The following is a 27,277-nucleotide window of genomic DNA, read 5'->3' as shown; positions in this document are numbered from 1 at the left end:
GTGTTCTCCCCATGCTGTTCTCCTTAAGGCCCTTCACCTGCAAATACCAACACATTGTCAGGACTGCATCTGTACGGCACCATAGCCCTTCTCTCCTGTCCTTTCCCTGTCCCTTGGCAGCAGCTTTTGATATACATCACCGAGCACAACAATATGCATGCACAAAGCTCAACAGACAGCCAGTGTTCAACACTGGCCCTGGTGCAGCACTACCAGCACCATAAGCAGGAACAAGCAACAGGGAGCTTCAGCAGGTCCTCATGAAAACCACAGAATTACTATGGGAAGGTGTTGTGGGGAACACTTGCTGCATGGGGAAGGACACTCAGAGGAGGACACTCCTCTGGAAGACCCCACCACTTCCCTTCCAAGCTGGCCACTGGGAAAACATTTCCCCTTTCCCTTTTTTCCCCGCTCACTTGTTTGCTTTCTTTTTTTTCTACGAAAGTAATTTTCACCCTCGGTATCAATTTACGCCATCAGCTGCAGAGGTTGCAAATGGATCTTTGCACCTTGCATGTAAACCTGTTTCAACATCCTCTCTGCAACACACTGCCCGTATAAATATGCTCTACTGCATGTGAGAGTGTAGCTCGTCACAGGCTTAGATCAACCTGAAGTGCCTTTAACTTCCAAACACACATTCCTGGCCCCTCTCTGGTGAGGGCACAAGCTCTTGTGTGACTAGGTGAGGATGTGTTTAAGCACAGTTGTAAGTCTAGGACTAACTTCTTCCCTCCTCTCCCCTCCACAGGACTGATGCATTTCTGAGCTGCTCAACTCCCAGTGCTGGAGCCAGGAAACTCGCAGGGACACAAAGGCTGGGGACAAAGGAAGGAGGAATCACTTCACCACCTCAACACAAATCACCTTAGCCCACACGGAAGCTAGCCCTCAACTTTGCATACAAATAGTAGCTCTCAGACTTCCCTGAATTACTGAAAAGGATCTTTTGTGCCCCTTGAAACACTAGGCTCAACTGGTCTAAAGATATGCCCTAGGATGAACTTAACACTTTATTGTTTCCTCAAACCATTCATTTTACCAGAACCAAAATTCCCAAACACAGTCTCCTAATCTTAATCTGTATCTTCACCTATTTGAAAAGTATATTTTTTTAAATGAAGATCAGTAAAGGGAATCTAGATACAGTATAAAAGACAAAAACAGCTTACAAAATATGTTAAGTAAATTGGATCTGTTTTAATAACAGATAATAATCTACAGTCAGAAACTGATGAAAATGAAAAATACTGATTACAGCATATTACCTACATTATTTTTCAAATCTTGTTTTTAAACAATCTACGTGGGCTACAGTTATTTCGGAATTCCAATAACACTTCTATTCTGCTGCCCAACTGCTAAAAATCAGCAAATGAATGCTAAATAAAACATGGCAGTAGAAGATAATAAATGTAACATATCACAGGAAAATAATACAGTACTACAGTATGTGCTTCATACTTGGGACTTCGCTCGCTATTAGAACAGATCCAGAATCTGGTCGCAGGCTTCCCTCCGGTGAGGTGAGGGTGGGTAGGAGGTGCACAGCGATCCCCGCTGGCAGAGGGGAAGGATCCTGCGTTGAGGAGCCAGCGACCCACAGCGAGCCAGCGTGAGCCGCGCTGCAGCGTGCCGCGGGGCCTGTGCCCAGCACGGCTCGCAGGGCAGGGCTGAGCGGCACGAACTGCCTGGCTGCAGCACTGACCCGCTGCAAGCGGCTCCCGCGCCGTGCCACCCGTGGGGCCCTGCCTTTACCTAACCGCGCGGCAAGGTCTCAGGTGAACATCGTTCCTGTTCTGATCACTGCAACAAGAGCTGTCTCCTTGTAAGAAAATCCTGTAAGACTGTGAATGACTGAGAAGGGGAGAATCTCTGCTGCAGCCGAGGTCTACGTGGCACGCTGCACATGGTCGTAGTCCTGTTCGATGCTACACTGCTCAGGGCTCCCAGCATCTGAAGGGGTGGAAGATTGTCTGTGCTATTCTCTTCTTACACTGTCAGCTCTAATAAGTAGCATTTTAAATGATACCTTGCAGAGTCTAAGTGCCTTTCTTACTGGGATCATAACAGACCAGCACCTCCCAATGCAAAACAAGGTGATGAACAATTATTTCTAAAACAAAAGTAGTCCCAAACCAGTACTATATGGCATCATTCTTCTGTTTCCTCTTTACTCTGGAATTTGTGTGTGAGCTGCTATATGCACAGAGGGCATGTGTTTATGCAGACAGACACGCATATCCAGTTATTTACTACTTAGTTTTAGTTATTTATCAGTTTACTAGCTGCAGTATTATTGGCCATCCTCCACTGGCAGCTGTGCTCACTCAAATAAGCACGATGAATCAGGCAAGCACAGATTCTGGTCTTCTGGCCCACCCCGCCTCTTTGTTTTGTGATCAGAAATATCAAATGCCCTTGACTACCTAATACACTCAGAGAAATAAAGTTCAGGTATCATTTTACCCTAACATGGGAGCATGGGTCCCATGAAAGCAAGCTCCCAAAGAAGCAAATGTAAAAATTGCACTAGACGTACTAAACATTTTGTATGAAAATAAATAAAATCTTAGAAGTTAGCAACTGCTAAGTATTTTGGTACTTACTCCAACAAGTATGTTTCAGTAACTCAGTTCAGATTCCAGATTTCCCCATTTCATGGTTTTTACTAGCTTACGCTTTTTCCAGCCTAGCCTTTTTACCTTAGTCGAACTAATCTCACTATAAAAACAAATCAAATAAATGTAGGATTTCTAAATATTAAGAAAAATAATTTCAGGCGCCATACTTAGCTGTTTAAACCACGGCAGAGGTAAGCAGAGACTCAGGTCAGCAGTGACTAGAAATATAACACAGGTATACAATAAACAGGCACTGTTCTGTAGAGTAATGAAAGACTTTTTTCAGGTTATGTTTGTTTGTCTTTTACAGATCTAGGTATTGCTGCTATTTAAAAAACAACAGAATGAAATGTTAAAACTCTAACATTATCATGATTTAAAAATCAGGTGAAAAGGAAAGTAAGATTAAATTGGCTGAAACTTTCCTTATACAACACTGAAATGCTGCATTTTCATTTCAAACTCCTTAATTTTTAAACATTGCTATAAATTCAATTTTTAATAGAAGAGTAATTTTGAACCAAAACACTTCTTCCAAGCTAATAACCTCGTTCTTTTTGATAACTATGCGATGCATGAAAATTTATAGGAAATCCATTAATCAAACCTTTACAAAAAAGTAAACATTTTCCATGGAGAAAAACATGCTGTTAGAAATTCCTGACTTGTTTTGTTTTGTTTTTTTTCTTATTTTACAGATTACACTCAATAACTTTTGGAGCTCCAAAGGACCTGTTCTAATATAGTTGTTCTGCAAGAAAAAGAAGGAAAAACGGAGAAAAAAATAAGGAGAAAGCAGCTCTTGGGATTGCAAATTAACACATATATATATTACCTTAAGTTTATCGCAGACTGTCGCATTAGATACAAATTACATTTAATTCAGGATGAGCTAGAACAGTTTTTCTATCTGCACTACAAATACCAAAATACTACAATACCAAAGATGAAGATGTTTCAAAAATTTAGAACAAATTGAAGCATCAAGTATTTGGATGGTCAGTTAAGAAAACAGTTCCACCCACTTAAATTTTTGATTTATTTTAATCTTTAAGAACTTGTTACAAACAAAATTTTGAATACCATCTTCTCAACAATTACTCCAACTTACTACAGTAATGACAGAACTGATAGAGGGCTCTCTGCATATAGGTTTATAAACTGTGAAATAAAGGATTTTTCCTAACCAAACACTGAGGATTAAGGAATTCAGAAAGCTGACCAGGCAGAATGGTTAAAAAAATGGCAACCTGAGAATGGTTTCCAGCCAATTTTCAAAATGCAGCCTTCCTAATTTTATATCCATTTTTTTTCTTAGAAAAGAATGCTTCATTTTTAATGATACAGATTCTAAATCACATGACAGCACAGCATAGAAAAGCAAAACCTCTCTCTGGAGTTAAAATGTTCTGCCTCCTCACTGCCACGGCTGTAGACTGTAACTCCAGTATATACATTAAAAAAATAGAAACAGTTGGTTTACATGTCTTTATTCCTTGTGACATGCTTAGGGCACCTGTATTCTTTTAGAAGGAAATCCTGTGTGTTTCTAAATAAGGTTGCAGAGACTCTCTTTTGTAAAAATGTTAGTTTTATTTTACCCTGAAATAACCTAGGAAGTTCATAAAGATTTAGAACACATTGATAAGCAAAGGATAAACATCAAAGAATAGAAAAAGTACAAACCTCTGATTGTACATGCCCCGGAAATTATAATTTGCTCTATAATTGGGAATTGGTTTTGGATCTAATGGCCTGTAGATGGCAGGCTCTCCTCTTTTCATAGCCAGACCATTCAGCTCCACTGTTGGAGTTATACTGCCTGCAAAAACCGAAAATACATGTAAGGCACTTAAACCACAAACACTGCAAAACACACAAGCAGGACTGAGATAAGCAGCAAAGAGAGTGCTGCATAGTATTATTTTGCCTTAAATAAAAAATAAACAACTTGAATGACACTTCGTTTTCTCTAAAAGACAGGAATACAGATGCCAACTTAATCACAAGCAATGAAAAAGAACATTTAAACTTTATCTCAATGCATTCTCTATACAGTTCCAGTAGATTAGTCTTCACGTATGAAAGAGAAAGTTAGTGCTATAATCAAGTTGGTTCTTCATCTTTCCAAACTGCTTATAATACGTTATGACGCTTACTGAAATTATAAAGATAAAAGAATATCTCATCCTGCTGAATACCATTTAATAAAAACACAAATACAGCAAAGAGGCACTGAAACAAGCAAACAGTAATAGGCATTACTGCAGTCATGTGGTAATCTTACAACAAGTCAGAAAAAAATGTGTTATTTGCAAGACTTGAAAACTTGAGACCATGACTAAAAACTAATGATCTAACAAGAATGATGTAAAAAGCTGAAAATACTACTGGAAATCAGTGTCACTACAGCCGTCTACTGGTGACAGAATACAAAAATAGAAAAACAGCCAGCATTTGCCCACTTGCATGGTCTCCAAAATGCCAAATAAAAAGCTACACTATGACTTTGTTTTAGTTTTTAAAATAAAATGTTCAGCTACTGTATTCCCCACTCGTACTGTTGTAAGAAAACCCTAAATAAGTTAAATGTACATTCCAATTAAAAGCAGTTAATATTTTCTCAAAATATTTTCATAAGAGGTTCAAATGAATCTAGCCTTAAAACAGCTATGATGAATTTACCAGTCAGCCATTGAGGTTTTATATAACAAATGACGAAAAAATTTATGCAATACTTACTCAAAAACTTCTATCAACATCAATTTTTATATTTTCCACAGCAAAGAATGACTATGAATTCAACTATATAGTAAAAATGCAAAATGCCATTTTGATGAGAAACTTCTGTGCATATACAATACACATTTCTTAGAGCAAAATTACAGTGTTAAGTGACACAATTTTTTAATGAATTCCCTTAAAGCTTATTTCTTTTGTTATCAGCTTTTCCCTTTAAGAATACGCTCAAAGCCAAAAAAAAAATAATCTACAAGTGGAGAGATTCTCTGCGATGTCAAAAATCAAACCCAGCATCTCTTTATATAGAGGTCTGACCCTCCTGCTTTCTTAACAGCCAAAGTCACAGTGACTGTGAAGGACACAGGGCAAAACCAGTGTCCTGGGTCTGGAGAAGCAATGTATTGATATCCAGAGGAGCAAGAGAATACTACCGCACCCCTCTCCAACAATCCTTAACGGCTAATGCTCAGGATAATACAAGCTCTAAAGCAAAATTACTCCAGGTTTTTTTTCCAACATAGAGAAGATTAACTGCAAAATTACTCTATTTTAAGAAAGTGGCTAAAGATGACTTTTTTTAAAAAGGGAGGGGGGAGGAGCAGAGGGAAATAAAAAGGGAAGAAGGGAAAAGAAGTGTAAAAAAGAAAAAGATTACTTTTTTCTCACTGTTTGCTTTCTTTTATATTAGTTTGAAATACAGTTAGGAATTCTTTTTTATTTATTTTAACAAGACAGAACAGATCACTGAGCACATGGCTGAGGTGTGTATCTCAAAAGGTATTGCACACATAGAAGGGAACTCACAGGTAACACCTCAAAATGAAGGATGTAAAGACACCAATATAAATTCTATTATTCAAACAAGAGTTTCTAAAGCCATCTGAAAGCTTTTCAAAAGCACAGGTTGCTGTGAAGGAAAACTCACGATGCAGGAAATACCTGCACAAGTTCTCATGCCAAATCCTGACCTTTTATTTACATAACAGATGTGATTTCACAGGATTGGACTGGATAAAATTTCCAATTTCACTAGAAAGTTAGCTAAAATAACTCTTTGGGAAAAATGCTTTACTATGGTAATAATGGTCAGTTCAATCTGGTTTTGTCCCATCTTTCCACTGTTGATCACATCCAATCACTTTGTATACATCTGAGCCTTATCTAAATAATACATTAAGTTACAGTTCAACCATTTTTGGTATTCACGTTAAAAATTCTCCCGAGCAAACTCACTAGGGGTTCTTCATTATACTATCATACCTATAAGACAGCTATGTTGATTCTCATCCTCCAACTTAACTTACACCTTTTAAAATGTCTTTATTAGTGGTATAATATTCCAATACTTCAACAAGATTTAACACACAGAGGAAAATGTCATACCTGGATTATTGTTAACATTATTTTTGGGTGGTCTAGGCGTTGGTTTGGGAAGGGTAGTTTCATTCAATGCTTTGCTAGCAGCAGCATGCTGGGCCTTTTTAATACTACTTCCTTCAGCTTCCCAAGTCTGTTCTCCCAGAGTCAGCTGCACTGTGAACATCTTCAAAGACAAAGAACAGGTAAACCCTAGCAAAATTATCACTGTGGATTAGACCAACCTGTATAGAAACTTCCAGGGCTGAAGAGAAACCATGCTCTCTTTTCATTATATTCAACTCCCAGATAACACATCTGATTCTTACAGACATCAGTGAGTCTATCAGTGGCCAATATCTGGCCTTACAAGTGACAAAGTAGCATAATGTTAACGTCAACTACCAAAGAACAGAATAATATTTAAACCAAGTAATAATAACTGTAAGCTGATCCTCTGCTCTTGGAAGACTATATACTGGTCGGTTAAGACCTCATTTCCTCACACATTTGAATGCATTTAGTCGCTTTGTTTAACTGTAGAATCTAAACAGGTAAACAATGCTATTAAAAATAACCGATAATTTTGTAATAATTCTGAACAGCTATAAATGACTGCACACTCTTCAAGGAGGTGGAGAATTTGGCCCAAATACTTTTACCCAGTGCAAGAACTTCTCACACAATCCAATTTCTGAAAACTATGTGTATTGTTAGGGCTGAGTCACAACTCACATATGTTCAAAAATACAAAGTAAGAAAGAAAAGAAGTATTATCTTTTTGAATGAAACTGCAGTTCTTTAATGTGGCTTCTATAGTGAAGACAGAACTGTAAAAATTCAGAGGTCAGAAATGGACTACTGATAAAAACCATATACATTTTCAAATCTGCAGTATCCATGCTGTGTGACTTGTGAAGATAAAACTCAATGCCTATTTGAGATATTAGAGTCTATCTTCTGTACGATACATACACATTCTGTTTAAATTTGAGCATCTAAGAATGAGAGGAGAAAGGGTAACAACTCAAGGTCTTTTCCATATCAATTCCATACGTATAAGGCAGGATTTAATAGTCAGGTGCGCACCGTAAACTAAGATATACCTACCTCAGAAAACTGACTGACTTGAGGCAACATAAAGAAATCTACATATTAGTGTGAGCAGCATATAAAGTAAAATTTTTATTGTGATAGTTATTTGCTCTATAATTGTTAAAATTATTTAAACTAGCTAGATTCAGGACCAGGTATCTAGAGATGGGCAAACTTTAAATTTGCCTTTACCTGTATTTTCATTTAGCATGTACTGGCAAACAAGCCTTTAAACACAAGTATGTATGTGCCTCCCAACTCAGCCCTATACACACGCATACAGTGCATATGGACTGAATGCTATAAATATTTACTTGTGTCTCAATTACAGGCTTGAGTTTTGGAATACTGTAATTTTCAGAAGTACAGTGCCAAGTACCCGTATCACAGTTCCTATCGCCATGTTGTTTTTTCCACAGCAGTCATGACAATTTCCTCAGAGACAGCACTTTGTCAAACCCTATCCCCACCTGAAAGCTAAGCTGGGTATTAGAGCTAAATATCTGTAATTATATAAATCATCTATAAACATACATCCTGATTACTAGAAGAACTGAAATTTGATTTCTGGATCTTAAGTTTATATATATTATATTTTATAAGACAGTTATCAGTGTAGTATTTTCATAGGAGAATAATATCATTAATTTAAATAAAAATATGAATAACGGCTATTTATCTACCTATAACCGTCCTCTTAGCACTTAGGGCAATAAACAGGAATTCAAGATAATAAAGGGCTTGCTCAATAAATTTCTATAGCCAGAGCTCTAACCTTCTCACTTTGCCCACCTGACAAAAAAAACTCCTGCAAAACCCACACACAGTAGTAGGTGGGAATTTAGTTCAAGGAATAAAACTGCCTTAAACCAAAATCTGGAGCAGCCAATGAAGTACTCAAGATCTGCAACACCGGATTGCCAGTTCTGCTATGGAATGAGAGGCATTTCTCACCAACTTTCCGAGCAATGTTTTATTCCTTACATCCAACCTAATTTACCTGATGGCTAGAGAGCAGAAATGCAAAGGCCACTGTACTTTGTGCTTGTTTTCACTCCGCTGTCTTCATAAGGTCAGTCACCCTTGGCTCTGGAAAGTCTTTCCTCCTCACTTTTTCTGCATGTAGAACTTTCCTCCTTCCCAGACTTCTGAAGTGCTACATCCCTTACCCTTTTCCCTCTTCTCTGTACCACCATCCACTTTCTTTTGCCACTGCTTCTTTTAAACTTGTCTCCTGAGATGCCATTGACATAGAAGCACAGAAGAAATAATCAATCTGACTAACGTACTCAAAAACGTAGTTTATGCTAACAAAGACTTTCTGGTTTTACTTATGATAAAAAATGCACCTGGAGGGCAGACTCCTAGAAATCCTAACTACACTGTCAGGAGCCATCAGTTCTCCCCTAGCTCCACTGTTCCTAGTTTCCCATGTCACTCCAGTTGTCAAAACTTACTTTCCAGAGACAACTAGAAAAAAGGATATAGAAATTTACTAGCATTTGTGGTCACAACACAGACAGCTGTCTTGTAGAGCACGTCTCTGAAAATCACGAAAACCACTAGTGTACAGGAACAAGTATGTATAGGAAGAAAGCAACACGAGATAATCCTTAAATAGCAAACACCACCAGCAGCAGCAGCATTACATCCTTCAGGTCATGCTTTCTAGGACAAACTCAGCTCTGTTCCATAAGTTATATCAGGTATGTCATCATATTGCTAGGAAAACATTAATAGTAAACTCCTAACAATCATAATAATTTCTCTGCTTTTTATAGGTCTTGTTCTTCATCCTTTTCCCTCCTTTGTTCTTCTCGTTTGCTGCACAGGTCAAAATCAGATTTAATATTCTTCTGAGTACACAGATCACATACGTATCTTTTTTTTGACCACTATGAGTGCAATTAAAAATAATAAGAGGTAAATTGAAAAACTGAAAAATTAAGAAATCCATTGAAAATCTGGCTTTCAAAAGTGCAGCCAATACAGGCTCAAGTAATTTCAATTACATTAATTCCTTTAAAAGTAATAACAAATATATGTGAACTATTTCTTGTACTGCTAGAATTTAATGTATAGTATGAATGCAGTGTAACTCCAATCTCTTTATGGCTGAGGAACAGGAGCAGCCAAAACCACACCTTTTGGTACAACCAAAGCACTTACTGTCTCACAATAATGGAAAAAAGGTAGCAAAATAAATATACAACACAACAGTGAAAAGTTACAGAAAGCACAACAGATTTAACATGTCGCAACCTAAACCCCACCAACCAGTGTATCCTGTGGTGCCAAACGCCTCCAGGAAGAAGAGCACTTCAATTTCCATTTGTAATGAGGGATCCTAAAAGCTTGCCGATTCTCAGCAGCCCTGCACCTGCTGACATCATTTCCACCAGCACAAAGGATGCATGAACACCAGCCAGACCAGAAGGTCAGTGATTTGCATCAACTCTGTGCCAGCTCACAACAGAATGTGCAACTGAGAAACAAGGGGCAACGGCTGCGACACAGCCCATGACTAGCTGAAACTGTTGCTGATCTGCAGCGTGACCCCACTGTCCTATGCAATTTTGCCACTCTATAAATACTGAGTATAAAGCAGCTATTAACTATGCCATTGCCTCTCTCTGAGTTTTCATGTTTTCTTCTCCTCCCCCAGATTGCTCCTAACTAGAGAAGAAATTCAAAATTATGTCTGAAAATTATTATGAGAATATCCCTCTGTGTTCCCCATCATCCAAAAGCACCCTGATTTGTACTTATGAAATTAAGTTGGATGTCCAAATTGGTATGAGAACTGACCAGAATTAACTGTCAGCTCAGTAGAAACTTTAATGCTATAATCGTATCAGGAATCTTAGTATCACCATGAATCTTAAAGATGCACAGAATTTAAAGGAAAGAACAGTATAGAAGTTTGTGCCCTATAACGCAAGATCCAAAGATACGGTATCAATGCAATTAACTTTACAGAGAATTGTATCAGTAAGTACTTTAAAAAAATGACACAAACTAGCTCTGTTGTCATCTGCACTACCATGACACAAATGCAGAGGTGAGTTTATCAGATGAATGCTGACTGGGGAGAAGGTTTCATGCAGCTTAAAAAGCAAATGCTCCATCATGATTAAAAAAGGGTGGTGATACCCTGGAAAGAATGTCACAAGGTCTTTATATAGGCCAACAAATATCAACTCAAAGGTGGAAGTCAAGGTAAGGTACAAAATGATCTAAAGGGCTTCAACATAAATACACACTTTCTGAAAGTGTTAAAAAAAAAAAGCAAGCAAAATAAAGAACAGTGAGAAACCCCTTACACTAGAAATGGGGCTGTGTTTGACAAGCGCACTCATCCAGACCATGACATTATCTGTTCAGCATTTAAGGTATGGCTCATCACCTGGAACTGTGACCTTACCTTGGCATGAGCAGGCCCTCTTTCATTCAGAAGCTTATACTGGGGTTGAATTCTATTGAAACGGGCTAACTCATTTACCAGACACATTGGAGTTTTCTCTTTGGGGTTTGCCATGTTATCTTGGAGAGGAGCTGTAAATAAAGAGTCTGTAAAGTTTTTGTGGAGAAATGTATTCCTCAGCACTTCGCAAAGCTTTGCAAAAGCAGCAGCATGCTTAGAAAAGAAAATACTTCAGCTAAAAAATAATTTTTCCACATGCTAAATACAATGTTTTAAACCATTTATATATTAATCATATGAGAATAAGCATTTTACAATAACCACTGTAAATGGTTAACAAAACCATTCTGATTACATGCAATTTTAAAAAAATACAACTATTTCTTTCCAAAATGCCTCTATAAAAGATAACAGTGTAGAAGGACATACACATATGCTACATTTTCTACATCACCAAAGTTTACTCATCAGGAATACACTGGTTCCAGGAATTCACTACTCTTTCAGAATGCTTTCTCAACACTTTGAGGAAGTGGATAGTATAAGAGTTGTAAGATAAATATAGCAGATGAAACCCTGTGGTCCCCACTTGCCTCTCCCTGCTTCTTCCCAGTGTTTTGGACTTTTCTCACAACAGTGAAGTCACTCTCAGAGCGCTCCCAAACACCTTTTCTCCCCCTTTAAGGATTTTGTTCTGCTTTTCTTAGACAACTTACTTCATGTATACTGCTTTACTATTTTTTAACTTTCTGCTATTTCTTTTTCAATGTAATTGTATTTATCCCTAAACCACAGTCATTTTGTGCTTAATTTTTTAGGATAACGTTTCTGTATTTTATACCCAGTTCAGCATAGGAACTACAGCATTTATTAGGCTACAAAGGAAACACCAAATACTGCCAAGCAGTCTGAAGACATTCTGTTCTAGGGAAGAGAAATACACTTGGAGACCTTCCTGCACCACTAAAACTTCTCTGTAAAAGATACACTCAGAATTTGACAAAACAGACATGTTCTTTTCTGAGCTTTTATATCATTGACCAACACTTCACTGTAAGTCTGAGCTCAGTTAAAGAAACTTAGCTTAGTAAACAGCCTATGTAGCCAAAATAGTTTTCTATGAGATTTTTTTGTTTATTTTAATCCTCATTAAAGCCAAATTTTTTAATTTTTTTTTAATTAATGAGTCATCAAAAAGGTTCATTTGAAGACCAAAGAAAATATACTTGGACCAACTTACCCGGTGAGTTGCTAGAAGGCGCAGGATCTACAAGGCCAGCCGTAGGACTGCTACAGCTGGCAGCTGATTCCGAAATGGATCCATTCATTGAGGACGGCAGACCCAGCGTATTTGTAGTTGTAACTGGTAGGGGTAGCACCATAGGAGACATGGTAGGGCCAGACAGGTTTGCTGTAGTCTGCATCTTAACTTGTGCCATTGCCTATCACTGCAATAAACAAAATATTGTAAGCAGGGAACTTTGCATTTTGCATGTCAAATGATGGTAGTGATATTAACAACAGATCTTATTTTTGCTCCTAGACCTGGGTCACAAAACTACCCACAGAAGTCACACCCCTGGCAAACATTACTTCCAAACAGATACACAGAGAAACAGAGCTCACAGTCAAAGAACATGACCAGAGCAAATCCACATGCCCTGACTCCAAGTTCTGTTGCTCAACTGTGGGGTGACCCTGCCTGAAATACAGCAGGAAGAATGATTATCCTAGAATAAAATTCCATATAATTATTCTGCAGATGAGATTAGCACCTGCCAATTTCTTCAGCAGAGGATGTCTTTGCAACAAACTGCCACAGCAATCTTTTCCCATAGTTTTTCAGTAAAGTGCACACAAAATACCAAATAAGCCCACAAGAGAAAATCCCTACTTTTTTCTGCCTGCTACCAAACTAGAAAAGAGAAAAAGTAAGATGAGAAAACAAACAACTAAAAAACCCCACCAAATAACAAGTTCTGAAAAAATCACTGTTTATCCAGTCAACAGGTGGAGCATTTCAATCCTACAAATTACTAGCACAGGTACCAGAATTTCTTAAATCAGCTTCTAACCCAGTGCCTAAAGCATTTACCTGGAATATGCTAGGTACTAATTATCTCTCTCCATCTGCCCAGATGAGTGAGTTTATTACCAATACATGTTCTCTGACTAAGTTTACACTCATAAACAAACCAGGGGCTGGGCACAGCTCCTTCATACTATTCACTGAAAGTATGCTCCTTGGCAAAGTTTTGGCTACTGACAAAGAACTCCCGCAAAAACCACGTGGGAGCAGTTCAGAGGCCAGCAAGCACCCTAGGCAATCCACTCAAATAAGCAAAGAGGAAGTCATTCTCAGTCCTCCAGGGAAAAGTCTTGGGCTTCTCCTTTTAGCATCAGGACCAAACAGGGTGATGTATTTAATTCAGTAACATGAACGTACACTGTATTTTTTAGGGTTCACAGGCATGATATGATCTGTACAGAGCAGATAAAAGCAAACACCGTAGCAGTCAACAAGCAGCCCAAGGACTGGGATCTCTCTCACCAGCATCTCTGGTCCCTCTGGCTGAGGCAGAGGAGGACAGGAGCCCAGCCCTCCTCCGTCACGAGCAGCACCCTTACTAGTAAGCTCTTTGCTACTTCTGCTGCGGTAATTCTGTCTTCCTAAGCAAAAATGCCATCCAACACCTGAAGAACTTTCTAACAAAGGTCTTATTGAAACAAGTACAACTATATAAAACATTCTGATTACATCAGTATTTCTGCCCCGCCCCCCTCCCCAGATCTGTTAAAAAAATCCAAGTATCTCTACTCAGATGGACAGTATTGTTGGATTGAGATCCCAAATTACTCAGTACACCACACAGTGCAACTACTTTAGCACAGTTGCACTAGTACAATGAAAATAATAAATCCTATTATTGTGACTGTGCTTTGGAGAAAAGGTTCAGACTAGAATGCCGTTTTTATTACTGAGGAAAGACAGACAACAGATTTAAAGCTCCGGAAAGGCAAATGTAAAAAAATTAAAAATGAAGCTGAGATGCAATCACTTGCCCTTTTCATAAGGATCATAAGTAAAATGCTAATAGTGACAGATTTTAAAAATACATATGCAATCAGCTGAGATGTATTCCAGTACTTCATGTGCTCAAAAATATGGACTAAATTCAGACTTTAAAAATCCTACTGTGACTTAACAGCAAATGTCATACAGTAGTGCAGTATTGTTAGAAGGGCCTATCTGAAAGACTGAGAATGTGTGTAACTATAGAATTCTTTGCTATACTACTGATTGTAAATATATTGGTATATATCAGAATGAATTTAGAAAGTTTCTTAACTGTAAACATTAGTCATGTAAACATGGCAGAATCGTGCCATATATATTAAACACCTTCAAAATTAAACCGACAATATAGAAAGTCATCACAAAAATTAAAAGTTTAAGAAAATCCTTAGAGTATTTACATTTCAGCAGTTAAATATGAGTACGGGAATGCCATCACTCATACAGTACTGTATGAGGTACTACCAAACACCTATTCTCAGACCCTGCCAGTTATGAATTATCCTTTTCAGCTTCCAGTATTTTGAAAGTTTATTCTTCTTTTCAAGAAAGCGGAACTTCCTAACAAGCAAATAAAATATGTTCTATAGTGTTGCTGTGCTAAAGGGAGAAACTGTAGTATTGATCCTTTTCTATTAAGAATTAAAAAATCAGTTTGATATTAGTATCAACGAACTGTAAAAATGAACAAGATAAAATTTAGGAGAACAAAGACACTCTTTGTCCTACAGTAAAGTACAAAGGAAATTAAACTGTGAAATCAAAATAGAATCATCACCCATTAGGTACTGGGGTTTTCTTATATATCTAAAGGTGCAGAACTCCTACAGGAAACTATACCAATTTTGTAAATTAATCTGTATAAACAAAGATGCCCAGGAGGTAATTATACTTGTAGGAACTAACTCTTAAGTACATGAGATACGGAACAATAAATTTGTAATCAGTTCTAAAAATGAACTAATAGAGAGAGACAACAGAGAGAATATAGTTGATATAGTGCTGTGATGTCATCTTCACACCAACAAGCAAATAATCTTTGATGTCATGACAAAAAGGGGACAAAACCTACATGATGCATCTTTTCTTTACATTTTTTACATTTTTACATATATAATAGTATAACTTACTGGTACATAAGTGAAGCAAAAACATTTCGCGGCCTTCCAGCCATGAGCACAGACCAGTTTGCTACTACACAACCAAATGTAGGACTTGGGGGAGAGAGATTTCACTAAGCTGGTCAGAGATGAAATGCAGTTATGTAATCAAAATGTTTTTAAATCTTCTACATGGATGTTCTTGAAAAATCTGGCATTTACAAAAGGAACTGTTAATTTAGGATGTGGCGAATACAATTAGAAAAGCCCCCACACCTCATTTCAGGTGGCTAACCCATCTCACAACTAGGAATCCACTGCACCCCAGTGTCTCCGCAGGAGTTTCCCTCGACGCTCAGCAGAGGTTACAGAGGCTTAGATCTCTCCGAGAAAGCTGGACTGCGCAGCTGTGGCTGCCAGCTTTGTGTCTTTATTGAGCAGCCAGCTGCCATGCTGAGACACCACAGCAATGATATTTCTTGCAGTCTTAATCACATACATGTCTACCCAGTCAAAGCCTGCAAGTCACAGTGCTGCCATTTCTGTAGTTCTATTCTAGAGCTTATGGCGCCTTCTGAAATGCTGCATTGTTTTTTCACCTCTTACTCTAAACCGCACAGCTGTATTAGAAATGCTACACCAGGCATTTAAAGGATGTAAATATACTATAATTGCATTTTACTTCACTTCTGCTTTTGAAAGCAATTTGTACATAGGCATACAGGGGTTTCATTAAACAGTAGGTATTAACTGTCTTTTTAAACTATGTATAAGCTGTGAATTTTCCTCTCAATAAAAATAACCAAAACAAAACAAACTCCTATTAAAACAACTGAACAAAACTGCCTCACATTTCAGAGTCAAAATATTGCTGTCCAATATTGCATTCATTTTTCTTCTAAGTCTAGAAACACAACATTGTAATCAGCTGACCCTGGCTGGATGCCAGGCGCCCCCAAAGCCGCTCTGTCGCTCCCCTCCTCAGCTGGACAGGGGACAGAAAATACAACAAAAGGCTCCTGGGTCGAGATAAGGACAGGGAGATCCCTCAGCTATTAGCATCATGGGCAAAACAGACTGAACTTGGGGAAATAAGAATATTTTTTTACCAGTCAAATCAGAGTCCAATATTGAAAAATAAAACCAAATCTTAAAAACATCTTCCCCCCACCCCTCCCTTTGTCTTGCGCACAACTTCCCTCCCGATTTCTCCCCCTCCTCCCCACCAGCAGCGCAGGGGGACGGGGAATGGGGGTTACGGTCAGTCCCTCACACGCTGTCTCTGCTGCTCCTTCCTCCTCACACTTCCCCCTGCTCCAGCATGGGTTTCCTCCCATGGAGACAGTCCTCCACAAACTTCTCCAACCTGAGTCCTTCCCATGGGCTGCAGTTCTTCATGAACTGCTCCAGTGTGGGTCCCTTCCACAGGATGTAGTCCTTCAGGAATGGACAGATTCAGCGTGGGTCACCCACAGGGCCACAAGCCCGGCCAGCAAACCTGCTCCAGCCTGGGCTCCCCACAGGTCACAGCCTCCTTCAGGCATCCACCTGCTCTGGTGTGGGGTCCTCCATGTGCTGCAGGACAGCCTGCCTCACCGTGGGCTTCACCATGGGCTGCAGGGGAACCTCTGCTCCAGCCTTGGAGCCCCTCCTGCCTCCTTCTGCACTGACCTGGGTGTCTGCAGAGTCGCTTCTCTCACATGTTCTCACTCCTCTCTCCAGCTGCAGTTGCTGTTGCACAGTATATTTTTCCCCTTCTTAAATACATTATCCCAGAGGCACTACCACCACTGCTGATGGGCTTGGCCTTGGCCAGCTGTGGGTCCACCTTGGAGCTGGCTGGCACTGGCTCTATCAGGCATATGGGAAGCTTCTAGCAGCTTCTCATAGAAGCCACCCCTGTAGCCTCCCTGACACCAAAACCTTGCCATGCAAACCAAACACAAGCATTAATTTAGTTGTTTTCACAGATGCAGAACACTTGTGTCATGCCAAAAAGTACCATACAATGTAAAGAATTACTCTTGTTTTTTCTGATTATTGTAATTTCTTGTACTTTTCTGGAACATGAATCACTTTGTGTCCTTAGATTTTACGACATAAGATATGAAATAAATGCTCAGGTGAAATGATTCTAAGAATATGTCACAGTAATTGAATAAATAAAGACAGATAAAGTAGGTAAGATAGCACAGAATGTGGAAAACAAACGAGCGTTCAAGTTAAACACACTTTCACAACATGGAAAAATTTAAAAAGCAATACCTGACTTGAAACACAAGTAGCTGTATGAAAAACCAACAGTCAGAGAAACTAATGACCTGAACAGCCAAAACAGAAGACTAGACTTCATCTGTGCAGAAAATGAAAATGTCTGTCTGCAGGAGGGTGTTACCACACTTTCACACTGCTCCGTCATACAACCCAACGTACCAAATCTAGTCTGTGTACAAGTACGCAACACACAGCACGTACTACGTATTTGTGAAGTGCTTTGCAAAGCTAACAACTGAAGGCCAGCCACTGCTGAGTGAGAAAAATTACTTGACATATTTTGTATCTCATATACCCAATACTTCTGCTTATACATTCTAATCAGTGCCTGGTTTTCACAACAGTATCACATAATGATCCCAGCTCCTTTTCTGCAGAACTGCTACCCAGCAAGTTTCTAGCCTGTGCTGTTTGTGAATCTGACTGTTCTGCAGCTAATGAGACTTTGTTCTTGCCTTCCTTGAATCCTCTTATTAAAAAAAAAAAGGCTAAAAGATCATTTCAATTTTTCAAGATCACGTTGAAGACTAATTCTAGTTCTAAAATATTTAGTCTCCTCTAAGCCTGCTTTATAGCATCCACAAATTTAATAAGTGTACTGTTTCATCCACATCATTAATGAAAATATTGAAAGGTTCAGGAACAGCATTACAATAGACTGGGGGCAGGGTCTAAGCAGGCAGCATCTCAAGGTTTTCTTCCAGACAAACCCTTGCTTTTGTTAGCACCTTGTTAATGCGATCCTTCTGTAAAAGTCTCAAGTCACAGAACCCTAATAGAGTTAACAGCTTCCTAACTATGGAAGGTTTGGGTTCAGCTTTAGCCTTAAAATTCCATTAAACTCTCCATTCCCCTTCTATTCTGATATTACTTCACTCGCTCAGTTACACATAAGCATACACAACTGCCAGAAGGTAAAATGTATTTCTTGTGTGCCAGTTCTCACATTTACGGTAAGTATTCATACATATGTACATTATTATAAGAAGTACTAGAGAAGTCCTAAGCTTTCTGTAATTCCTTTTTACTGTGTTATTTCTAGCAGCTTATTTAGGGATGACAGAAAACACACAGCTCTACATTACCTTTAGAGCAGCTGTTAATTCAGTCTTTTTTGTTCTACAAAATCAAGTAATGACATAAGCACACAGTAGCAGTTTAGCAAGAGCATGACTTGAAGCAACAGTCAGCAGACTGTTATCTAGAATTATTAACAAAATGTATCTTGTTTATACATTTTATATAGGCAAAATTGAGAAACTACACATGAAATCACACAGGACCCACATATATTCTATGGTACTGCTGGACTCCACTGTTTGTCCTCCCCAGTTCTCCTCCATCACTTTGTTACTCTTTGCCTTACCAGGGGGGTTGCTTGCCAACAGCCTTAACCAATATAATGACTTACTGCCACAGCAAGGGACAATCCTGTGTCCTTTCTCCCCTACAGCAAAAAGCTAGTATTTTTCTGTCCATTTACCTCACTGAACAAGCTCACATGTGGGTAAGGGGGAAGATCAGAGAAGCATCCGTGCCTGCAGAGGGAAGGCAATAAACTCCTGACCTGAAGTGGGTGCAAGGAATTAGCTCTTTCAACTCCTGTTAACCAGCTTAGCTTCGCTGTCAAACCATACGCTGAAGTTCAGCTCCTGCAGAGTTCCACATAAAACTCACCATCTCATCCCTCCCTCATCTTCAGAAACCTGTGGCCTGTTTCTGGGCATGCTTGGTGGGTTTTTTTTGTTTGTTTGTTTGTTTTTTGTTGGGGTTTGTTTGTTTGTTTTACAGTGCCTTATACTAGTGTATCTTAATTTCAGTGGAAATCTGGACATAGCTAGCAGCTAATTAACACCAAAGTAATACATGACAAGCAAGTGAAGTCTGAAGTCAGGCCTTATAAGCATTTTACTTTCCTGAAGTATGGGGGTGGGGAAATGATAATTAACTCTATTTTGGTTATTTTGATAAAATAATTTACAACCAAAGACAAAAATGCACACAAAAAGGAAGGTGAATTGACAGAGAGTATTAGGGACTAATGACTAATACTCAAAAACCAAGTAGCTGCAAGGCTTACAAAAAAGTTTCCCTACGTGCTCAGCATTAAACCCAGTACCTGAGGACTGACTGAAAACTACAGCTCCTTACAGACGGCCTCCTCTGCTCTTGAACTGGAGCAGGACAGTCAGGACAGTGTTGCAGATCAACCCCTGGGAAGGCAAGGCAGGGCCAGGCAGCTGCAGTGAACACCAGGTCAGAACATTAACTGCCATCGCACTTTCAGAAAACAAATGTTGTTTTTGTAAGGATATGATCATCCAGAGAGGAATAGCCTTTGTAAAACTCCTATATACAATCAGTAAGGTCTCTGAGGACAGACAGGAAGGTATTTTTGAGAAAAAAAAATCAAGTAGGAAATTGAACAGATTAAAAATCTGCACTCATAATACTTTTCAGCCACTTCTTCAAACAGCAGTCATCTCAGCTTCCCTTTTTAATTACTACACAGGACAAGCACATTAAAACAAACAAGTAAAAAAAGGACTTAAGACTCAGAAGGCTGAGCTAGAAACTGCTTTACCTTGCAGACTTCTTTTGCAAGAAACTGTATTGGTTCCCTATTTTCTAATACTATGTTGATCCGAGATGCTACACGAAGCATGAGTCTCTGAATCAATGACCAGAATACCATTACATACTATTTACATCTGTCACCCATCCTTCTCTAACAACTCTCTTTACAATAGCTTTGTGCAATTTTGAAAAGAAAGGAAAATTTCCAAACAAAACCAAAGCAGACAAATAAGGTAACTAATTATGGAATCAAAGACTAAAACCTAAGATTTTCTCAATGAATAAAATGGCCAATAGTGAGGATTTTTGTTGCCGTTTAATTATGATGTGCTAGCAAGGGGGATAGGACAGAAAAGGCTTCCCCGTGCAATCAAGATTCATACAACTTGAAATACACTGCATATGTCCCACAGCAAATATAATAAGCAGGTATTTTGGATGTAGTAAATTGTTTAAGCCACTACAGCAAAAGACAAGTAACTAATATGAAAAACATGATCTACAAGGCCATCTACATGCACAGTGTACTCACACCAAAACAGTTACCCATACACCGTACAGCAAGATATGAGGATTCACGTAAGGATTAGACATCTATAGTTTAGGTTCCCAAATATAGGCAAGGTGCCTAAACTACCACCAAAGTAAAAGGAAATACAGTATGGACATCAGTAGTCTACTCATGGTTTACCAGTGCCATCTGAGATGTCCTAAGATATCGTATCTGGATACCTGCACATTCCATCAGCTGCTGCTCCAACAAGCAGAAATCCTCTGTCAGAAGACCCATGCCACACCTGACACTGCATGTGGCAGATGGGTCAGATAAACCCCAGCATGAAAAGGCAATGAAATGGCAATAATGTATGTGTTAAAACAAATGTGTTACACCACTAGTCAATACAGCCAGTGGACCCAGGCAGTTATTCAAGGTGATCAAGTAGGCTTCTAATTTAGGATTAGCTAAACCACGCAGCTGAATGGCAGCTGAAGACTTGACAGGATAACTTAGTGTCACAAACCGCACTGGATGCCAGAATACAGGCAACTGAAGCCTAGCCAAAGTCTACCACCAAACCTGTCTTAGACAAATAAACAACCATGGACCTTATTAAAACCTACACAATTACAGAATCAAACAAACTCTTGCATGTGCAAGAGCCTAAAAACTTTTAATGAGAAACTTAACAGAAAATGGAGCATATTGACAGGCAGGAATGCAACTCTTCCCTTGCAGCCCTGGCAACAGCGAGGCCAACATGAAAAAGCTGAGAAAGAATCAACTTGGGCTACAGTGTATCTTACCACGTACAGCAAAACAGAATGATCCCAGCCTGTACACACAGCCAATTTTCTCTTCAAACAGAGAAATTATAGTCAGGTCCTGTGTACACTGGGCAGCCGCTAGAAATCTTAAGTGGAGACTTCACAGGCAGACATTAAACAGAGGTCCTAAGCAGAGAAACTGTATTACTGCTAATCTTAAACCATGATGGAAAAAAGGATTGCTACTCTCACAAAACAACTTCACCGACACCAAAGATCACTGAAGCAAAGGCTGAAACAAAACAATTGGAAACACGGAAATCCCTTAGAGAAGACAGTCTGCAACCAGAGCAAACACTTCATGGGGACAGCTGCTTGGCACAAGGGCAGTTTGGGAAGCTTAATTACAAAACTCCAATTTGAAATGACAAAGGAGATCTAACAGATTATCAACTCAAAAATTTCAATACCAGAAAAAAAAATAAAAGAAAAGGAAAGCCAATCTGGTGCACCAGAAATACCCAGTTGGGCATCTCAACACTTTTCAACCTATTTATAACCTAAAGCCCAAGGGGGGGGGAGGGGGGAATTAGGCTGTTTTATATAAAAGCTTGCTACCTTAAAAAGATAAACTCATCAGAAAGTTTGTCTCAATTTATTGTTGCTGTCCAGAAAACAGAGAAAATGGTAAAAGACATGTGGAAGTTTCCAACAGCTGATATGAGCTAACCCAGTTCTCACACTACCACAAATTTTATGCCCAGAAAAGACTCCAAACCATCCAACAGAGCATTGGTTCAGACACAACCGTCAGTTTGACCCCACGAGGATACCCTGAATTACTGCAGAGAAGAAAACGTGAAACTCCTCTGTGAAACGGCAAAGTGGTCACTAGAGCCTTCTTTGTGGAAGGCCTTCTACATCCAAAACCCATCACGGTTTGAGGTGTATCCAAAAAACTAGCTTACAGATGTCTATACAGTCTTACAGATCAGTGGCAGGACATCACAGGCAATCCCTAACACAAGAGGGTAATGTCCTTCTTTGTACTCATTTACTGCAACTGGGAGCAACAACAAAGGACAAAAGCTGGCTATCCAGTATTGTAACTCTTTAGACCTCTTCCTTATGGTGACTGCAAACTATCTATGACTTCTTGAAAACTGAAAACTTGTATCTCCCCAGATACTCTGTGATACACAGTTGTATCTAATGTTTTTGACAAGATTACCTCACCTGGTCCACCAGTCTTTAGAGAAAGGAGAGTAGGACAACCAAGAGAGATTCTGCAACACTGACAGAAATTGAGCTGAATTTCCAGGGCCACCTCAAAATTTACCCACACAAAACATATCAGAAAGGTTCAAGGAGACAACTAATTAATTTAGTGACTTCAGAAACTGTGAACACAGAAGCTGAGATTAGAAAAATGTGGAATGAATTATTAGAAATATTTTTTTTTTTTTTTTTTTTTTTTACTTTCTGGCATAAGTCATTTGAGTGCAAAATATTCCACTGAGACTCGAAGTGTTATATTGAAATGGTTATTGGTTGCCATCGCATACAGCGGTTACCATACTATCTTACTGCAGATGATAGGCAGGTAAACCACATTCACCTTAGGTTAAACAAAAATCAGTTACTAAGCTTTTCATGAAGAAAAGTAGATGAAAAGAAGGGAAGCCTAAGCCACTAGTTTAACAATCAATCATCTGCTTAAAAGTGCAGACAGGGATTAAGTAAGTAAATGAAAAAAACATGACTCAGACTTGACACACTGCCACTACAGACTCGTTTGCATCAAAGCTGTAATTGGTTCCTTATTTGTGATATCGGACTCTAATCAGAGCTCCTTCCAAGAGTCCAGCTTCTTATTTAATTAGTATATTAAAATTTGTCTTATATATATTTCTACAAGCTGTATTTTTTTCAATTTGTGCTAGCAACTAGTAATTCTATTCCCTAACTAGAAACTGCATATTATTAATGGAATTCAGAAAATTATCTCTGTTTTCCTTGACTGCCTGTGACAAACTACTTCTCGTATCATTTCAAGTAACAGAGTTTGGTGAAGTAGCAGAAACATGCCTTTTTCTTTGCAAAGTCACAGCTCCTGCTACTACCCCTCCTCATACTGTAGTCACTCCCCTATCATTAACAGCTACCAGATCCTCAGAGAAGGTGGTTTCAGTGGACAAAGCAGTGGGCGTTCTGCTCTGTTGTTAGAAGTTGACAAAATTCTGTTTTGTGCACCTTTTTTTTTTTTGTTTGTTTGTTCTCCACAAGTGTATTTAAACAAAACAGTATTTCACAGCTGGAGTGATGAATGCCCACCTTGAAGTCTCATACAGCTTCCAAGAAGTTACAGTTCCCAGACACAGCTGGGGTCAAATGAACATCTCCTGTTCATGAATCACTCCTGGAGTTCTCCCTTCTCTCAGCTCTCCCATAGACACGTTTTACGATGCTTAGATGTAAGACAGTTTTGACATACAGCTCATGAGACTAACTCCCTGCTCATTGGGGGACAGAATGGGACCTCTGCCCACAGTCATAAAGCACCTTGTCAGATCAGTTCCACAAGAAGTTGAAAGAGCCTCCTCCCTGTTTTAAGTGCAGCTCTTCTCAGTTGACAAATAAAGGCAAAATAATTACTGAATACTGGATTTGGCATACCAAGTTTTCTGACTGAAGAAAAGCACAAAACCCATGTTTTCAACTGGAGAAAATTAACAGTTTAGAGATGTTATGTTTGGGGGCAAGGTCATGAACTGGTGCAAAAGTGATGACATGGGCCCAGCTCGACAACAATGAAAACAAGGATTCCAAAAATTAAGGAAGTAGACAGATCATATGTAGCCCGTGGTGACCTGGGGCCACTAACACTGGACTCCAACAAACAAGATGGGAAGAGACATGCACCTGGAAGAGTTGAAGAGAACACCAAAGGGAACTGAGCTAACTGATTCCAGCCACATGCAGCTAGCAGCATATCAAGGCACTCCTCAAGTATCCTGAGAATGAAAAGAATCATCAACTTAGCAAAGTACTAAAGGACAGTAATTGCCTATTGATTCCTTGCAGCAAGCCCATGCTTTGGACAGAAATTATGAAGTTGTGTGATGAAACATAGTCAGAGAAATTATTTATCTTTGGAAGAAGCTACAGATTATAGAAGATCTTGACAACCCAGGAAGAGGCAAAAAATCCTAGTGGCATACTTATAGATCCTTTCAGAGTTAACAAAAGCAGAAAGCACTGAAGAAAACCTACTGGATCCATCACCAGTACTAAACATTAGCTAAACATTACAAATTTTCACACATTAAGCACACATCTCTGCAGCAGAGAGACTACACGCATCTGGTAGGATGGCAAAAGGTTAATTTCTGGAGTTGAATCAGCAAGGACACTAAACTAACAACCAACAACAGAAAGGAAGAGTACTAGTAAAAGGAGATTTGGTTCAAACTGAGCATGCTGCGAGGGTACAGAACCAGCATGACAAAACCAGACTTTTTCCTCCAACTCCTTATGTACTAGTGGTTAGGAGTACCAAGCAGGATATATCATAAAACAGCAAATAAGAGATCTTCATCCGTACAGTTGATGACTCAGAATAACTTGTTTCCCCAGACCAAAGGGAGTTATAACTACTAGAGCAAAAAATGTAAACAAACTGAAGTAAAATCTGGAATTCTTTCAAGTATTTTTACACAGATAAAGAGTCAGAAATAAAACAAAGGACAACTGGCTAAAAGTGCAATCTGACTCAGTTGTAACATGAAATGATTCAAATAAAAGAAAGCGGCACCTAGAAATGAGTGAAAGTGAAAAAGATGTTTGCATATACGAGGAATTGCAACACTGTTTGCAACAGCATAAGCTCACAACTACCTGGAGACAATACGGATGGATGACACACTGAGCTGCCATTTAAAGGAATGTCTTTCTTATCATTTACTGTACTTTTAGGACTCCAAGGACATTAGCTTCAGCAGGGTGAATACAGATATTTTTTTTACACTGGAACCACCCTAAACTAGAGTGAAAGAACAAACTTGCTTCTGAACTTGCAGGGAGCTAGAACTTCTGTTCATTACTGAGCTAAGACTCCCATTCCCTACCTTCAAATCTAAAATCAAAAAAACAAAAAACACTTTAGAAGGGAAGAGCCCCATTTTCTAGGATCTCCAACGTAACATGTGCTATTTGGCTACATATATACACCTAATACAGTCTCACCTCCCGCAAAAAAGGATGCTCCTCACTAACAAAGGGAAATAGTACTCTTAGCCCAAAGGCCACCCAACATCTCAATTGTGATGACACACAGCAGAAATCTGGGTAGAAGTGCAGACCCTAGAGCTGTGGAGCAGAGGTCTACAATCCCATGCAATAGCAGACACCCACATCTGAAAAGCAGAGCAGGCCCTGGAACAAGAACTGTCTCGGCTAAGCCTGTTCACCTGCAGTGTTCTGCTGTGCCCTATCTTGTGGATATATCAGGCATATTACTTTGATGGTAACTATGTCTCCCTTGCTCCTGTCAGCTATGGGGTGCATCAGCAAAGGTAAACAGTACCAGGCAGTATCTGCAATGACAGCAAATAAAACTGCCTCTTTTTTGGTGCTAGATGTCAAAATTCCTAACGAGCAGAGTTGGCTTAAAAGCCTTGAAACGGTTCAAAGTACTACTGTGACAAAAAAAAAAAAAAAAATCAGATCCAGAATGGGTTGCTTGCATGTCTTTTAAAATACTTGAAGCATGGTATTAAAGCTATAGTATTACAAGATCCATTTCACCAGCTACAGCAGCAGTTTGCTCTCCTATCTACCTGTAATGAAGGTGTATGTTACAAAGTATCACGGGGCTCCCACTGCAGTGGGATGTGAACAGAACCAGAAAAAGAGAGTCAAAGTTTTAGGTATAGTTTAATGGTCACATGAAAAAGGTCCCCCAAAACCACCTTCTCTGGTGAGTTGCCACTGACAGTAGTTTGTGGAATGGTCAGTTTCAGAAGAGTCTTGTAATATAACAGCTGAAGAAAAGTGCTTTATTAATTATCCTCCTGGGATCTGGCAAATACCTATGGTTGCCTGCATGTCCACATCCAGAATGACAACTCCATCAAGTCCATGGAAATGGGATCCAGCCTTGGCAATCTTGAATGACTTTTCACTTGTTTAAGGATCTAAGAGATAAAAGACCATTCAGCTGAAGAGGGGCGAAGAAAAGAAGATGCAGATCATTCTTCTTTCCAAAGAGGTCAAATCCCATATTTAACCCCATGGATTCAGCTAAGAGAGAATGCTGAGAGATGTCTCTGAGAAACTAGGGTGAGCTTTACCTGCTTCCTGATCCAGGATAAGCTTCTCATCCCCTTGCACGGACAGACAGCCTTAGTTGCCATGCAGAAGCTGAAAGCATATCTATTTCATAAAAGACTAGTAAGTGTGTTGCACTGAACTATAAAAGGGTCAGAAGGGTTTTCAAGAAAATCCATCTAGAATCATTCATTAAGATTCCCAGGCCTTAAACAGGTACAAAAGGAATGTCTCTTGGGTGTATACTCTTAAGCAAAATACCCACTGGCGATGTCCATTCAAGGGACATTGCCACCACAGATGAAACACAGTCTGAAGCAGGCAGGTTTAAGTACTATCAGATACAGAAGACTGAAACAGTAAGCAGAGAAAATATTTTCCAGAGTCTGGAAAGGAAAAAGCCCTGCAACCC

General features: G+C 39.1%; 1 protein-coding gene across 5 annotated transcripts in view; it reads right to left on the bottom strand.

The window, feature by feature from the left end:
* Positions 1 to 27,277, bottom strand: part of STAU2 (staufen double-stranded RNA binding protein 2) — a 177,393-nt gene that overhangs the window by 144,230 nt on the left and 5,886 nt on the right. For 4 of the 5 annotated variants that reach the window (XM_056333372.1, XM_056333374.1, XM_056333371.1 and 1 more), the window contains exons 2-5: positions 12,485 to 12,692; positions 11,245 to 11,375; positions 6,753 to 6,912; positions 4,314 to 4,449 (exon numbers count right to left, since the gene is read on the bottom strand). In XM_056333372.1, coding sequence (XP_056189347.1) covers positions 4,314 to 4,449; positions 6,753 to 6,912; positions 11,245 to 11,375; positions 12,485 to 12,683 — 626 coding nt within the window. In that variant the 5' untranslated portion in view covers positions 12,684 to 12,692. Of the gene's footprint in view, positions 1 to 4,313; positions 4,450 to 6,752; positions 6,913 to 11,244; positions 11,376 to 12,484; positions 12,693 to 27,277 lie in introns of those variants that run through there. The other variant, XM_056333375.1, reaches the window with a different exon arrangement.

The sequence above is a fragment of the Falco biarmicus genome, chromosome 3 (genome assembly GCF_023638135.1).
Source record: "Falco biarmicus isolate bFalBia1 chromosome 3, bFalBia1.pri, whole genome shotgun sequence".
Lineage (NCBI taxonomy): Eukaryota > Metazoa > Chordata > Aves > Falconiformes > Falconidae > Falco > Falco biarmicus.
The sequence above is the reverse complement of the archived record's forward strand: the minus strand, read 5'-3'. Positions and strand labels throughout refer to the sequence as shown.